The 16614-nt window shown below is 42.7% G+C and overlaps 1 protein-coding gene across 5 annotated transcripts; it reads left to right on the top strand.

Moving 5' to 3' along the window:
- Positions 1–330: 330 nt before the first annotated feature.
- On the top strand, positions 331–15101 carry MSL3 (MSL complex subunit 3). 5 transcript variants are annotated; one of them, XM_057718578.1, is made up of 14 exons: positions 339–552; positions 1416–1547; positions 1833–1916; positions 2311–2406; positions 2745–2845; positions 3406–3491; positions 4237–4359; positions 4940–5100; positions 5885–6043; positions 7488–7750; positions 8408–8517; positions 11607–11706; positions 12060–12144; positions 14291–15101. In XM_057718578.1, exons 1-14 carry the CDS (start codon positions 380–382, stop codon positions 14388–14390), a joined length of 1773 nt encoding a protein of 590 aa, XP_057574561.1. In that variant the 5' UTR covers positions 339–379; the 3' UTR covers positions 14391–15101. The 5 variants fall into 5 exon arrangements, 4 of the variants coding, with proteins under 4 accessions (XP_057574558.1, XP_057574560.1, XP_057574561.1 ...); XM_057718575.1 differs by lacking the exon at positions 1416–1547 and having other exon boundaries at positions 331–481; positions 1834–1916; XM_057718576.1 differs by lacking the exon at positions 1416–1547 and having other exon boundaries at positions 526–552; positions 1834–1916.
- Positions 15102–16614: the final 1513 nt, after the last annotated feature.

Genomic DNA, 16614 nt, shown 5'->3' with positions numbered 1-16614 from the left:
TCTCTCCTAGCGTCTCCCGTCCCCGGACCGGAGAGCGCGCGTCCGGCACGATGACCCCGTGGGCGCAGCCCGCTTCGGCCGCCTTTCCAAGGAGGGCGGGAGGGGCCGCTCTGAGGACGGACCTCGGCCGTCCCGGAGCCCGGCGGGGACTCGCAGGGGCGCGCTCGGTCGGGAGCGCGCGCGCCCGGCCGCTCCGAGGTCCAGCGGTGGCGCGGGCGGGCAGAGGCGGGGCCGAGGGCGGGCCGGCCGCAGCCTCCGCCAGTCCCCGCTCCCTCCCCACCACCCCCGCCACCGCGCACCACCTCCCCGCCCCCACCCCCCTCCCCCACCGCGCGCGCTCCGCCCGCCCCGGAGCCTCGCCCTCCGCCACGATGAGCAAATGAGCGCGAGCGAGGGCATGAAATTTAAATTCCACTCAGGGGAGAAAGTGCTGTGCTTCGAGCCTGACCCCACCAAGGCGCGAGTGCTGTACGATGCCAAGGTGCCGCCGCGGAGGGACAGGGAGGAGGCGCGGGCCGGGGACCCCGGGACGGGAGGCGAATGCGGATGCGGGTGCGGACGGCGCCGCGGAGCGGGGGAAGTGGCGGGGCCCGGGCGCTCCCTGCTCGCGGCTCCTCGGCCTGCGCGGCGCCGCATGGGCAACAGGGGGCGCTCGCGGGGCGCTGCGATGGGGAGTCGGGGCCGGGGCGCTTGCGCTTCCGCTTCCGCCCAGTGCCAAGGGCTGCGCAGGCGCCCTCGGTAACTTCGAGTGGGTGGTGGGGCGAGGCTGGGGCCGTGGCGCCGGTTTGTGCCGGTGAGGGCAGCGGGGTCCGTGGGTCCAGGGGCCGCGCTGGCACACAGCCTCTGCCTTCGGGTTAAACCTTTCCTCATTCTGTGCCAGCTGGTGCCGCGTGGGCTCCGGCGCGACGCCCTGATCGACCAGCCCAGGTCCTAATCCATAGCGCCACAGTGTTGGCGGTCGACTTGCGACGTCGTTGCCCTGGGGTATCAGTCGTGTCTGGGCCCGCCCCCTCCCGTAGGCCGCGACCCCCACCCCGAGGGCAAGGTTGACCGGGTGTCTTAGTCTTTCAGGGCCTTGCAACATTCAGGTTTTCAGTCTCCGTGTCGCGCCCCGTGTCTGTCCACCTAAGTCTCTGAGGCTCAGGGGATGTTGAACCACATCTGCAGCTCCTAAGGTCTGGACGGCGAGAGGGAGTGGGCCTCGCCGTCCGGGGGTGGGGGCTGGCCCCGGACCCCAGGGCGCCAGGAGTGTCTGGGCAGTGCTGCCCTTTGGGGGACTTCCCAAGCCCTCCTGGCTTTACGTTCTACTTTCGGACTCTGCCCCCGCTGCCCCCTGTCAGGTTACTGTTTGCTGTGCTTCCTCCCTCCCTGCCTTGAGTCTCCCCAAGGGTGACACGCTCCATCATTTGGCCCAGTCGTTCCCCCAGGGGACAACGCTGTGAGGGTTGCTGTAATCGAGAAGAACTGGCCCTGGACGCAGCGGAACCCAGGAGACTACTACTCCCAGAGGTCTCTCGGCTGCAGCTCGCTTGTCTGGCCTGGACTCTTTTAAGTAGTGACAACCCCGCCGGCCAATGGCTTCAGAAGCTGCACCCGTTCTCAGACTCAGAGACCAATCGGGAGGTGGTTGGAGGGATGTTGCCTATTTTGAGGCATCCACTCAGGGAAAAAAAATGGAATTGAAAGGAAAAATGTTTCAGCCCAGCTCTCTGTCTAAAAAAGGAGAGAATGCTTTCTTTTCTTTTACAAAAAGGTGTATGATCTAGTTTTCCTGATCCAGTTTCTAATATTCTGTATGTTCTATCGTTTGTGGACGATATTTCCTGGTTTCAGATTGTCGATGTTATTGTTGGGAAAGACGAAAAAGGCAGAAAGATCCCAGAATATCTGATCCATTTTAATGGTTGGAACAGAAGGTGAGTGTACTTGCTAAACCGGGCTGAAAATTGATCATCTCTACACAGCAACATTGCAAACTTCTTTATTAAGTTTTAGAAACACTCCTAGGAAAGTTTCATTTCCTGTTTTTGCTTTTTTTTAATCAAACCTTACCTACTCTGAAGAATGATTACTTCTAAGTCGATTATATTTGGATTCTCTATGGGTAATTTTGGAAACCCCAGTTGTTTCTGTGTCTGAACGAGTTCCCTTTTCAATTTATTTACATCTTTTTTTCTGATTTTGAAATAAAGTTTTCTAAAATGTAAGTAATTCTGAGACACATCAGTTCCTGTGAGGTGCTTTTAACATTTGTTTCATATCAAACTAAAATACTGAATTTTACATTCTTTTCCTTTTTTGTTTGATTAGCTGGGATAGATGGGCAGCTGAAGATCATGTCCTTCGTGACACAGATGAAAATCGGAGATTACAGCGTAAATTGGCAAGAAAAGCTGTAGCTCGGCTGTAAGAATACAAAAAACATACAAATGTTACTCAGTGTGTTTTCTTTTAGTGTTTAGAATTTTTATAATGTAAAAGTTTAAGAATCTGGTAAACATGGTTTATTAAGTAAGTTTCCATTATTTAAAGTGTGTTGGTGAGTAGTGTTTCTATTGTATTCTAAATAACTGCTGTACTTTCAGCGAGATTATTGTGTAGTATTCTGAAACAGATTACTACTTATGTTTCAGAGTTTAATTATATGTTTGATACTTAAGAATTATTGTTATTTTCTTTTGTTTTCTACCTCAAGACCCAGATCAGTCAACGTCAACATTTTCAATTGTGTTTATCTGTTTCAGGAGAAGCACAGGAAGAAAGAGGAAGCGCTGCAGGTTGCCTGGTGTCGACTCTGTCTTAAAAAGCCTCCCTGCCGAAGAAAAAGATGAAAATGATGAAAACTGTGAGTGGTTTGACTCATTTTCTCTGGTTAAAAGGAGTTCTACCTAGTTCTTTTATACCGCAGGATTGAGGGGGAAGATTCATTGGAATTATAGACAGGGAAACATTTGAAGCTCATTACATAAAACATTTGCCCCTTTTGTTTTTGACAATTAAAGTAACAGTCAATAAGTTTCTAGTTAGACCTCATCAGTCTTGCACATGACCACTGCCTTCTCAGCCAGTGTCTTTATTCTAACCCCTCAGAGGTCCATTCTCATGTTTTCTTCTTGGTACCTTGCTCCACTTATGAATGCGGCAGGGAACCATAGGATCCTAGATGACTAAACACTTGCAGATCATTTACCTATGTGGTTTTTGCATCCCTTGAAATTGGTGTTATAGTTTTTAGAAATAAATTTCTGAAAGGTACAGTATTTGTGTTCCGCATTTAAAATTTCTACAGGACAGTAGTTTATTACTACCAACAGTAGGACACGCATGCCACCTTAATGTATTGTAGACGTAAGGGTTAGGGAAATGTATAATGCAGGTTTGCCTGATGTTTTTTGTCTTACCTAGCAATAAGCAGCTCCTCTGATGACAGTAGTGAAGAAAAGAATGAAGAAATAAGTGAAGAAAGTGATATTGAAGAAAAGACTGAAGTGGTATAAAGGTTTTTTTTAAGCTCTTTATTGGAATATAATTGCTTTACACTGTTGTGCTAGTTTTTGCTGTACACCAAAGTGAATCAGCTGTATTTATACACATATCCCCATATCCCCTCCCTCCCGCGACTCCCACCCTCCCTATCCCACCCCTCTAAGTCATCACCCATCATCATAAAGTTTTTATTGTAAAAACTCTTTGTCTTTGGCATATATTTTAGTGGTAAAATTTTATAGTTGTGAAATGTTTTGTAAAAATACGTCTCTTTAACCAAATATTATAAAATTGTACTTCATATGTAAGTGAAAATAACCCTTAACCCTTAGTTATAGTAGCATAAGAACCTCTCTGTGGCTCTTTATACCCTAAAGTGTTTTCACAGATCATAGTTATTTGTTTCTTTCCAATGAAATTGTGAACTTTTTATAATGCTGACTAATTTTTAAATGGTGTGTATCAGAGTTTGGCATCTTCTATTTGCCTGTCTACAAAGTTATTGTGAATCCCACTGGTAAAGTTAAATTGGGAAGAAACAAAATAAGCATTTGCAATGTGGTTAGTGCCCTAAAACAAGTTAACTTTTGACCTTTAATGTACTTTTCATTAGAACATGTGGCATCATTACTGGTGTAGATGTCAAGAATTAACTGGGTCTGTTTCATTGTAAGCTGTCCTTATGTTAGTCCTTCTTCGTATATAGACTCTCTGTTTTAGGTAGTTAAAAATTGAATTGTGATATTGCAGAAGGAAGAACCAGAGCTACATGCAAAAAAGGAAATGGAAGAAAGAACTATAACGATAGAAATCCCTGAAGTTCTGAAGAAGAAGCTTGAGGACGATTGTTACTATATCAACAGGAGGAAACGGGTATACAGGGAGAACATATAAAACATGGATTTGTAGTAGAGCTTTCATTTAGCCATATTTTGCAATCTCAAAAAGTTGAGAACCTTGGAGGAATGAAATTCATACTTTAAGTTTTGTACTAAGTCGGGTTTTAAACTTCTCTGACAGTACTGTTCTGCTGATGAAAGTGTACACAGTCTTTTCCAGCCCTGGCTACCCGTTAGAATCTTCTAGGAGCTTTGCAAAGTCCTGATGCCTGGGCTTCAACCAAGAGGTCAAGGTGAAATTGATCTGTGGTATTGGGGGCGGCAGCTGTGGATATCTTAGAGGCTCCCCAGGTGGTTCTAATGGATCACTAAGCTGAGAACCACTGCTTGCATTTATTTTAAAAATTATTACTGTAATCAACATGGGGAGATATGATCAGTAGAAGAAAAAAGTCAAAGAGCTTCAAAGCACATTTACTCAAGAAAAGTATCTTCAAACACAATTGACTTTATATTCGATCTTCAAAAATGATGTAGACAAGACCACTGTTTCTTGAAATATATGGTTTATACAATGGGATGGATACATCAGATGTTTATATTTTTGTTAACAGTTAGTGAAACTTCCATGCCAGACCAACATCATAACTATTTTGGAATCGTATGTGAAGCATTTTGCTATCAATGCAGCCTTTTCAGCCAATGAGAGGCCTCGTCACCATCACGCTATGCCACACGCCAACATGAATGTGCATTATATCCCAGCAGAAAAGAAGTAAGTAAGGGAGGGAGGGTTGACGTTTCATGGTTCGCTTTGGTTATTAGAGAACTGACTTCCATTTAGAACAGGTAACATGTCTCTGTTTCAGTTATTATGAATTTCATTTACTATATCACTTAATAATTCATGTAATAACCAGTTTAATTTCAAAATATTGTCCCTTTTTCGGAATGGTCAGTAACTCCTTAGGTATGTGGTGTGGATCCACTGAGTATATGCACTGCCCAACACCAGGAGAAGTTTTTTTCAGTCATGTAATTTAGGGAGACAACTCTTTTTCTTTCCTTGAGAAGTACCAGAATAGGGATGAGAATTTTATCGAAGCTTGTTTACAAACAGGTCTTTATCCTAGTTTGAGTAATTGTCCTCATAGCTTGCCTTGCGCACATGACCCAGCAGGAGTAGACTCAGACAAGTAGATTGTTGAAGTTTAAAGAGGTGTGTCAGTTCATCAGGACCCCACACCTTCAGCTCCAGGTGATTGGGGCCTGTCCACCTTCTGCAGCACAGACTGCTTGGGCTCCTTGTGTGGCTCTGAGTATATTCATTTGTGTTCAGTGTGGTAAGCTAAAATTACTTGCTTACTGCACTTTGTATTATAGATCTGTGTTCGCATTGAATTCTTTGTTAGCATCTACAGACTACCTTTATTTTTTACACACATGGGTGTAGTATATAACGTTTAAAACTCTTCCTCATTAAAAATGTACAGCTTCATTGTGACATTTTGGAAAGTTTTATTATTTTATTGCATCTCTAATCTCTTCAATCCTTCCAGCGTTGACCTTTGTAAGGAGATGGTGGATGGATTAAGAATAACCTTTGATTACACTCTCCCATTGGTTTTGCTCTATCCATATGAACAAGTTCAGTATAAAAAGGTGACTTCGTCCAAATTTTTTCTTCCGATTAAGGAAAGTACCACAAACACTAATAGGTAAGTTAGCTTGCAGTTCAATCATCAGATATCAGCAATCGAATAGCTAAATCTGTTTTTCAAGATTTCCATTGGCTGCTATGGGGCCAACATATTTGGAGGAGGGAGTAGGTTTCAAAGCACCCATACTGGTGGTTTTCTTTTTTTCTGGGTAAGCTAAGTCATCATTCACTTTCAAATGACTCTGAAAGGTTTTACCAAGTGAAGATTTCAGTGTAGAGAAGTTGGCTTCTGTGCAGCCATCCCCTTCTCTCCAAAGATAGTGGGGTGAAGAGAGCATAGCCTGAGAAGGGTAGGTGTGGGTTTGAATTTGGCTCCCTTACTTATAGGTTGTGTGACTTGGGGAGGTATCTTCTGAGTCTGTTGCTTTTGCCTCTAAACAATGGAAAGAACATTTCCTTCTGTAGGTAGTTATTAAATGAGGAAGTTCATGAAGAGCCGGCCACCTTTGGCTTTCAAGTAAAGGTTAGTTTCCTTCCCGCTCTGCTGTGTCACCACTTTCTTCCCTCGGTGAGCAAGCGTTTCCAGATCTCTATTCTTTGGGGGAAACGAAAGTCCTCCAACCTAAGTCTATGCCTACAACTGTGTAAGCTACTTCCCTGTCTCCCTCAGGACTGTCTTCCTGAGAGAGAGAGAGAGAGTGGTCTGTCCTCATGATTTCCGTTCACCCATCTCTTCTTGCCTGTTTACCATCTTCCTTTGTCTCCCACCTCCCTCTGCTCCCCAAGGGCACTGACAACTTCCCACTTGCTGCGCCATGTGTCTGCCACCTTTCCCCTTCACCCCCCTCTCCCTTTCCTTCCCGGCTCCTGTCTCCTCCTGCTTCTCTCTCTGCTTCATGACTGTCTCTTCTCAGCCTGCTTTCCTTCTCCATTGATTCCACCCCATTTGAGAGGCCTGTGTGACTCACTGGGGGCCTATGTTAATGTCTCCATGCCCTCCTCCAAACCTCAAGGTTCCCAGTGTCTGGGGTGGACTGTGTGTTTCCACAAAATTTGGCCAACGTTTGTGGCATTTCTGGTGCTACCAGTAGTTATGCTGTGATGCTCTTTTGTGATGGAGCCGTCCTGTGCACTGTAGGATGTAGCACAGCATCCCTGGTCTCTACCCATGTGATCCCAATGGCGCTTTCCCAGTTGTGACAATCAGTGGAATCACTCCCAATTGAGAACCACTGATCTAAGACAAGTATAAAAGAACATCACAATCTTCGATGCCCTCGTGCCTTAAAGAATTATTTAAAGGGTTAAAATGATGTAATATGTTTAGTTACCTTTTAGGAAAATATTTGTTTTGGCACATCTGGAAGTGAAGGTGTCTAAGCCTCCTGGAGTGGAGTGGAGGGTGTGTTTACCATCTGAAGGTGGACATTGAATAACCCCTGCAGGTTTTACAGAGATTCCGCGGGCCGGGCATATGTGACGTTTTCCCCTTTCTTGTGTAGGAACCAGGAGGAGCTCTCTCCAAGCCCACCTTTGTTGAATCCATCCACACCACAGTCCACAGAGAGTCAGCCACCCACAGGCGAACCAGCCACCCCCAAAAGGCGCAAAGCCGAGCCGGAAGCCTTGCAGTCTCTGAGGCGGTCCACACGCCACTCTGCCAACTATGACAGGCTGTCTGAGAGCAGTGCCTCGCCTCAGCCCAAGCGCCGGCAGCAGGACACGTCCGCCAGCATGCCCAAGCTGTTCCTGCACCTGGAAAAGAGTAGGTCCACGCCCCGTGCAGGAAGGCTGCGCTGGGGAGAGCTGGTGTTTACTTTGTGCTCCTGAAAGGAGTCCAGCCGGCAAGAGGTGCAGGGGGAGAACAGCATGAGCACAGGCTCACATCCAGGTGCGCCTGCTTGGCTCTGGGACTGTGACTCAGAAGTTTGGCCCACCTGGGGCTCATGAGGCACTTTCCCTAACCTGCCATGAGCTAGCTAAGGGAGGGGAGCTCCCGCGCCTTCAGCTCTGCAATTCAGATCCTTGGCGCTGACCAGTTTAGCGCTGGCTCATGAGTCAGCAGTCCCTCCCCAGCCCCAATCTGCTGTACTGGGCAACCGCTAGTTACTTCTTGTACCTATGAATTTGCCTCTTCTGGGCATGAATTCGTATCAGTAGAATCATACACTATGTGGCCTTTTGTCTATGGCTTCTTTCACTTAACACTGTTTTCAAGGTTCATCATGTTGTCGTGTATCTCTACTTGATTTCTATTCTTTCCTTTTTTCTGCCAAATAATATTCCAGGTACAGTCCTTAATAGGAAGTCTTATTGTTAAAGATTAATAACCTCTCTGCTGTTTGTAAAGGTCTTCCAGCAATCTTGAATTCAGTAGCTGTGTGATTTCCAAGTGAATAATTAACATCTTTTCCTTTTGAAGAGACACCTGTTCATAGCAGATCATCCTCGCCTGTTCCTCTGACCCCTAGCAAGGAAGGGAGTACAGTGTTTGCTGGCTTTGAAGGGAGAAGAACTAATGAAATAAATGAGGTAAAGAGTTAGTGTCTGCTATTCATCCCTAGTGAGTCCTTCCTTTTGTGGTTTCTTAAGTCCTACAGGAGGAGTTTTCTTAGAAGAAGCATTATGTTACTCCTGCCGTGGATGTTACCAATTGTGCATATGATGTGTAACATTGTGTGTGTGGTTTCTAAAATGAGACAATGGTTAGGATTCCAGCCCTACACTTACATCCATCTTTTATTTCCAATAAGTACAGGTATTGAAATATGAATATTTTCACTTTATAGAACAGTTGTCAGCACACTTTTTCTGCAAAAGGCCAGAGAGTACATATTTTAAACCTTGTGGGCCTCACAGTCGCTGTTGAGACTACCCAACTCCAAAGCAGCCACAGACACTATGTAAATGAATGAGTGTGCCGTGTTCCAATGAAACTTTATTTGTGGATACTGAAATTTGAATATTGGATCATTTTTGTATGTTAGGAGATATTACTCTACTTTTGGCATTTTCTCAATCAGTTAAAAATATCAACCCCATCGTCAACAGTAACATAACCATCATGCCTTTGACGGTGTGCTGTATGCCAGCCTTGTACCAGGCGCTGGACCTCAGTTACCTCAAGTTCTCGAGAATAGCTGCATCACCAGCGTTCCATTTTACACATGGGAAAACTTCAATTTAAAACTATTTTTTAAGGCCTGTTAACTGAGGTAGGTAGTGAGTGTTTCAGGAGTTCAGGAGATGTCTTAGTCCACTGGGATATTCTGTGAATCTCACCTAGGAAATGGGATTTTCTTGTATCTGTACACAGGGAAGGATGGCTTTACTGGACAGAATATTTGATGACAGGGGACAGCAAACTTTTCTTATAAAGGGTCAGATTGTGAATATTTTCAGGGATGTGCACCAGCATGAAAACGGTGTGGATAGTTCACAAATGAGTGAATGTGCTGTGTGTCTCAAGTTCATTCACGCATGCTAGTAATTGAATTTCACATGATTTTCATATGTCGTGAAGTATTATTCATTTAACTTTTTAAAAACCATTTAAAAACATAACTGTTTTTAGCACAAGGGGATTTGGCTATATGTTGGCTGACCCCTGCTATAAAACCCAATTTGTGTTACAGTGATGTTGAGGGAAGAGTTAGGAAATTCCTAGTGCAAGCAGTCCCTATATTTCCATTTTTCAGACAAGAAGGCCCTGCAGGTGTTATTATTCAAGGGGAATCACGTTTCTTCTAGAAGACATCTGAATATTGTGGCACGGCCATTTCCACTCTGGTCACTGGTGCAGGGCCGCCATCTAGTGGTTGTAGGTACAGCTGCGAGCTCTAGTGAAAAAGCAGGATTTTTAGTCAGTTGTTGGAGTTGGGCAGGGTCTCAGTGATTCATGAGACCTTAGTGCATCCCCCTCCGTAAATGCCTGTGTTGCAGTGTGTTTTCCCCAGGGTTCTGCATCCTGACCACCTGAGACTCACTCTCCCAATGCCGTTCGCTGCCCCATCACATCAGGGAAGGTCTGGACTCACAAATTCCTGGTTGAGATCACAGGTGGTTCCCGTGCACACCCTTGTTGAGAATCCCTCCACTAGAAACCTGTTATTTCCGCCCATAATGCATCTTTGATAAATAGGAGATGCTTCACTGTATTGAGGTGCAGAATTGAGTGAGTGAGGTAGACTGGCTTGCTAACTAACCAAGTGACCTGCTTTTGCACATGCATATGCACTTCATGCCTCCAGGGTCGCAGACTTCTCTGTGTTCACTTTGAGTATCATTGTTGAAAACAGTTCCCGAGCTTCAGTGGTGTACACCACAGAATTAGGTGCTAGGGATAGTATAAGGGTGCTAAAACTTACTCCTTCCCTAAGCCTTGTTCTGCACGGAAGGGTGGGGTCAGTGAGGCAAGGGCTGAAGCCTGGACCTTCATATGGAGTCACATGGAACTGTGGTGGGACTTGTCCACTTCTCCAATTTTATTTGATTAAACTGATTACATCAGCCTTTCTTGGGTTGTTTTGGCATCCTGCTTTGTCTTGTAGAGGGTTTCCTTTGACCCTACTATTTCCAAGTTAAACTTGACAGATCCCAAAAAGCAAAGCAACAACTCAGTAGAATAGTTCTGTAATTTGCTGAAGTATTTCTATGGAAGCTCATCAGAGAGTTTTGAAATTCAACTCTCACTTTAACAAAGGCCCAAACCCACCCACAGTTCTGAAATTCAAAGTGAAGGAAAAGAAATCAGTTACCAGGGTTGAAGTCTATTTTCACTTGATTCAGTGGATGAAATTAGTTTCCAAAGTGAATCTAACATAGCAGAAAATTAGAGAATCTTGAAACAGTGGTAACATTACTCAAAACATCTTTGGGTCCCTTTTACTGCTTCATTGTCTAACACAGCAGAATTTCCAATAGAGGAAAAGGGGCAAAATGACCAGTATGGTTACAGCTAATTCACAGATAGTAGGTATTGAAAATTAGAAAATCAAGGAGTTCCCTAATCTAATTTTGTCTTCCTTTATCATTTTATTTATTTTATAAGTTTATGTTTATTTGATATAGTGACTTTTTTTTCACCTGCATGCCATTTGTCATAATTTTTAGGTGATTAAGTGTCTCCATGTTGCCAAGGAAAATGGGATGGCTTTAGAATCTCCACATTGGTCTCTCTTTTTTTTAATATTTATTTATTTATTTATTATTTTATTTATTTATTTTGGCTGCACTGGGTCTTAATTGCAGCATGGAAACTCTTAGTTTCGGCATGCATGTGGGATCTAGTTCCCTGACCAGGGATTGAACCCAGGCCCCTTGCATTGGGAACTCGGAATCTTAACCACTGGACCACCAGGGAAGTCCCCACATTGGTTTCTTGTCATTGTTTTGTTCCACATCTGGTTTCTTCCCATTTTCTGGTCCAGCTGTGAGGCAGCTCCAGAGGTGACAGAAGGATGGGAAGCTTGGGTGTAGAAATGTGACACTTGATGAGTGATGTCTTTCTGCTAGCCTGAGAATGTCAAAGTGTGTGTATTTCTGCCCAGAGTCCAAAGGTATGGATCTGTTGGTAAAGGGGGGTTAAGATAACAACAGAGCCTTTAATGTGTTTTTCCCAGGTCCTCTCCTGGAAACTTGTACCTGACAGTTACCCCCCAGGTGACCAGCCACCTCCACCCTCTTACATTTATGGGGCGCAACACTTGTTGAGATTATTTGGTAAGAAATCCTGGTCCCTGCTTTATTCCTTCCCTTTTTATTTTCTGCTTTGGTTTTAACACTTGTAGGCTTATGTACATCTTATGGTAATTTTGAGGTCTAAGAAAAATCATTGAACGTTGATCTCTTAAAATAAACACTGAATCTTAAATTTCATAAAAATTGTGTTTGTAGTATTTGTACTACTATTCTATCTTTGTGTTCAGTAAGAGCTTTGGTTTTGTTCGGTAATGTAGATGCTAATTTCAGTTAAAATAAGGACACATGGGGACCCAGAGGATCCTGGACTGTGTCCTACTCATCGCCAGATTCTGCCGATTGTTAATCTGGTTTTGCTTTTATTTTTAATGCAGTGAAACTTCCAGAAATCCTTGGAAAGATGTCCTTTTCTGAGAAGAATCTGAAGGCTTTACTGAAGCACTTTGATCTCTTTCTGAGGTATTGTTATTACTTTGTCAAAACTTACTCTGCCACCTTATATATGACTTTTCTGAACTTGTCTTCAGCAGATGTGGAAGCTAGCTCAGTGGTATTTTAAATGGTAGCAGTATTACCTAAGTATGGTTGGTTCTAACAGTAATTGTAACTTGGAAGTTTTGGGCTATTTTTTCCCTTCATGGTTTTTCTGGTTTCTAAGTGAAGGGTATTCATTGTACGGAGATAAAATTTTTCGTGTCACTAGAAGAATCCAGTTGGATAACCATGTGAATGGAAAATTGATTTTCTAAAAAATTGATTGAGATTGATAATAATTTAATTTCACATATTTTATTCAGGAGTACCCTAAGTATGTGACTTTTCTTTGTTGCATGTGCATAAACTAACTTAAATTTACAGGTCTGATTTTGGGGTGAAGATAGATGACCAATAGTCTATGCTGATAGTTTGTGAGTTCAGAGAAAAGTATTGTTTCTTTCACCTGACAGAACCAGTCATTTTGTTATAGTGTCGGATCATTCGCCCTGAGGCTCTGTCCTCCGCCCATCTCGGGTAGTAGACCCCAACCTCATTTATGCCTGTGGCCCAACTCTCCCACCGAGATGTCTGCTGACCAGTTCCTCTTGGCGTTCAAGGCTGGTTGTCACCCTGCGTCACCCAGCTTGTCCTATCTACCTGACCTTGTTTCTTCATTCTCTTTAAGGGAGTACCTTTTCCTTGTATTTAGGCCCCAACCTGCAAGAGCTAATAAGTAGGATTTACCAGAGTGGAGAACACTCCAGTCAGAGAAATGGGTCTTGGAGTTTTTAAAAGTTATTGATACCTTTGTGTGGTTATTTTGAATAAAGTATCCATGAGTGGAATTAGACTTTATAACATTTTGTTAGAAACAAGTTTCAAAAATGCCCTCTTCTCCTCCAGCCTCCCCCTCAAACAAACCCATAACTCTGTTTGGCATAAACATTTTGTAAGCTGGAATCAAATAATGCCAAAATGAGATAGCTGCAAGTTAGCATAGGAGAGCCTGTTAATTTTGAGGTATGCCCAATACAAAATACAAATTAGGGTTTTAGGAATTAACTTAGAAAGACTTCAGTGCAGTTGACCCTTGAACAACACAGGTTTGAAGTGCACAGATCCACTTACACGTGGATTTTTTTTTAACAGTAAATACTATAGTACTACATGATCCATGTGGTTGGTTGAATCTGTGAATTTAGAGGAACAGTGAATACGGAGGGCCCAGCTGTAAGTTATACAAGCATTATCAACTGCGTAAAGGGTCAGCGCCCCTAACCCCTATATTATTCAAGGGTCAGCTGTAACTAGAGAATCAATGGATCGATAATTGCTGTAAGAAGAGTAGAAAGAAGAGTTATCTCTCAAATGAATTTGCGAAGGTATTGCAGAAGTTTAACTTCACCTTTTTAGGAATTTGGACAGGTGGGAGGAGGCAGGGGAAACAAACAGGAAGCTCATTACTTAGCCTACTAGCTAATGCTGCCCATGTGAGAATGTTTTTGCCCTTCATGGTGAAATATTTGATACTTCAGAGTCAAGATAGTATCTCTGTGTTGCAGATTCTTGAGTGACTGGCTGCATTTTAACATCAATCCATAGTCAGGCATAAGTCAGTCTTGTTTATGAATTTTGGTACTGTAAGCTGAAACTGTAACAGCTGTTGGCAGGGCAAATTAGGACACAGAATGCTCTTTACTAATTAAACCATTCAGTTTTGGTTTACCTTAGTCCGTGTAAGTACTGTGAATTTCTCAGGTGACATTTATTGAGTTTATAGTTTGTTTTTTATAGATTGTTTTTAAAACAGGAAACTGTAGAAATAGTCACTGAGGCCTTTTGGCACAGAAGTGATTATATAATCAATACTGCCACTTACTGGAGGTTAGGTTCTATTTCTATTTGTACACTTGATAGTGACAGGATTCCAATGAAATAGTCATTAACATAGAAGCTGAATATGTGCGATGAGAGTAATCAGTATATAGACATCAGGATTATATTCATTATTTTTTTCTATCTAATACAAAAAAGAGTGAAATGTTAGAATGGTTGGAAGTTAAATTTTTGCTTCTTGGTATTTAGTCTTTCCTGGTGATCATAGGGGCTATTTTTTTTCTTTTTCCAGGTTTTTAGCAGAATATCATGACGACTTCTTCCCAGAGTCTGCCTATGTTGCTGCCTGTGAGGCGCACTACAGCACGAAGAACCCCAGGGCGATTTATTAAGGCTTTGATGGTTTTGGAAGACCAGCTTCTCTAGCTTTGTGCTCTCGGTTCCCAGTAAAGAACTAGGGAGTTGGTGGGCCTTCATTACAGACAGAGCGAATGCAACACCCACCATGGGGGGCTGTGGCAGAGGCGGACACATTTGTTTGAGTTGCTTACCTACTGTAGTTATTTCTGTTAAGGATTACTTCCTAGATGCCTGAACGGCCTCTAGCATCTGACCCTTGGCACGATACATGTCATCTGTGATGGCAGGAAAAGAGATGCCGTCTCATTTCACTGTGAACAGTGAAATGTTCATGAAAGTGTGCATAGGTTGGGCTGTTTCAGTAGACAGAGTTACTTGTTAGCAGTAAGCACATTTTTTAGTTATTTGTTAGCATTAAACAAAATTATTTTGCAAACCATTTTCATTCTGTGATGGGGCTGAGCAACTCTGTTCAACAAATTTTAGTTTCACTTGGAAACCGAAAAGTTGTCCCAGAATATTTTAGAGGGAGTTGATATGGATGGCAAAAGAAAATTTGCAGCTATACATTTGCTTGTTACAGTTCATTTTCTATAAAACTTTATTTTTGGTGATCTAAATAATGCATTGCCTGAATGTTTGAGATTTTATAGCTACACTTGGTTGTATAATGTTATGGTTCCCTTTCTGTAAAATGTTATTTTTGGTGATTGCAAATAAATCATTACCCATCTTGTTGGAAAGAACTAAGAGAATTTTCACTCTGGTCTTGTCCTCTTCTCTTTCTTTATTGTAGAAAAACAGCAAGATAACTTTGATTCATAACTTTATGTGTTTTATTTTGTTTTCCCTTTGTGACTTTTTTCTTAAGGACTTTTGTTTTCCTTTCCTTCCTTGATTTTGCCTCCCTTAGCAGCCTGACTAGAAGGTGGCTACTGGAAGTTGGGACAGCTCCTTGCTGTCTTTTTGCCCCCACTCTGGGCTGATTTGGGGCCAACATATTTATCCGCTTCCATCATTACCAGCTGATGGTCTCTGAAGTCATCCTTCTAATCCTCATCTTCATCTCTCACATGCCTGCCCTTTTCCCCAGGATATTTTAGAAAGTTCCAACTCTGTTTGAGAGATGCCAGTACCATACAAGCCTTGAACATGGCATCTGCCTTTTCTTGTAGCTCAGCTTAGTTGACCTTAATTTCCAAAGATCACTGGACATGAATGACAAGGGCCACAGGGAGCTTCAGAAGCTCTCTAAATGGTTGCATCAAAGAGACTTCTGTATACACTGACCCGTGAGAATCAGAACCTCAGATTCGAGTAAGGTCATCTTAGTGCACATAGTTGCTAAGTGAAAGTCAGGTTTTGGCTTCCAACCTGGAGTAGCATTTGGTTTCATGCTAGGTTTCATCTCCATTTGGTTTGATGCAATGCTTGTTTAAATCTGGTGTACCTGCAGTGTGCTCCGAATTGTTGAAGAAGGTAAGTCAGTAATTATTCATGGCCTGGAAAAGAAAAAATTTTTCTTTTACAAGAATCTACTTGTTAAATGTCCCCAAATGAAATGAACACAGACTATCTCTTGGAACATTTATATAGTTATACACCTGGAGTTTACAGTTAAGGCATTTTCTGCTAATGAACAATTATTTTGTTCCCCTAAAGGCATCTTTTTTTTTCTTTTGTTTTTGTTTTTTCCCTGTGGCCACGTGGCATGCAGGATCTTAGTTCTCTGACCAGAGAGTGAAACTGTGCCCCCTGCAGTGGAAGTGCAGAGTCCTAACCACTGGACCCCGGGGAAGTCCCTAAAGGCATTTCTTAATCACAACTTCCCTTAAATTGATTATTTGTACCTTAGTTTGATTTAAATAACTGTTCAAAGTATTATCCCTTTATTGTATATTGCTAATAATTTTTCAAATAATTCATCAGCTAAAATAATGATTTAAATGTCTAGACCATCCTTATAAAAATTACACATTATCCTTTTTTTGTCAATTTTTATATTGTTACTTTCCTAAACTGCCAAATCTTGCAGTTAAGTATCACATCATTGTATTAATGTTTTCCTTTTAAGTCATATAAAGGTGTATTGAGAATTTTTCTATAACTTGTGTGTCAGGTCCTTTTACTAGGACTCTGAAAAAAAATGTGAGAAGAAAAACTTCTGAGCAAAAGTAGATTGTAAAGCAGTCCATAGTACAAGGTGTACAAAAAAAAAAGAAAAATTTACCATTTTACAGAAGTTGACATCTGTCA

Source organism: Hippopotamus amphibius, chromosome X (genome assembly GCF_030028045.1).
Source record: "Hippopotamus amphibius kiboko isolate mHipAmp2 chromosome X, mHipAmp2.hap2, whole genome shotgun sequence".
Lineage (NCBI taxonomy): Eukaryota > Metazoa > Chordata > Mammalia > Artiodactyla > Hippopotamidae > Hippopotamus > Hippopotamus amphibius.
Note: the sequence above shows the minus strand (reverse complement) of the source record. Positions and strands in the feature narration are given on the sequence as shown.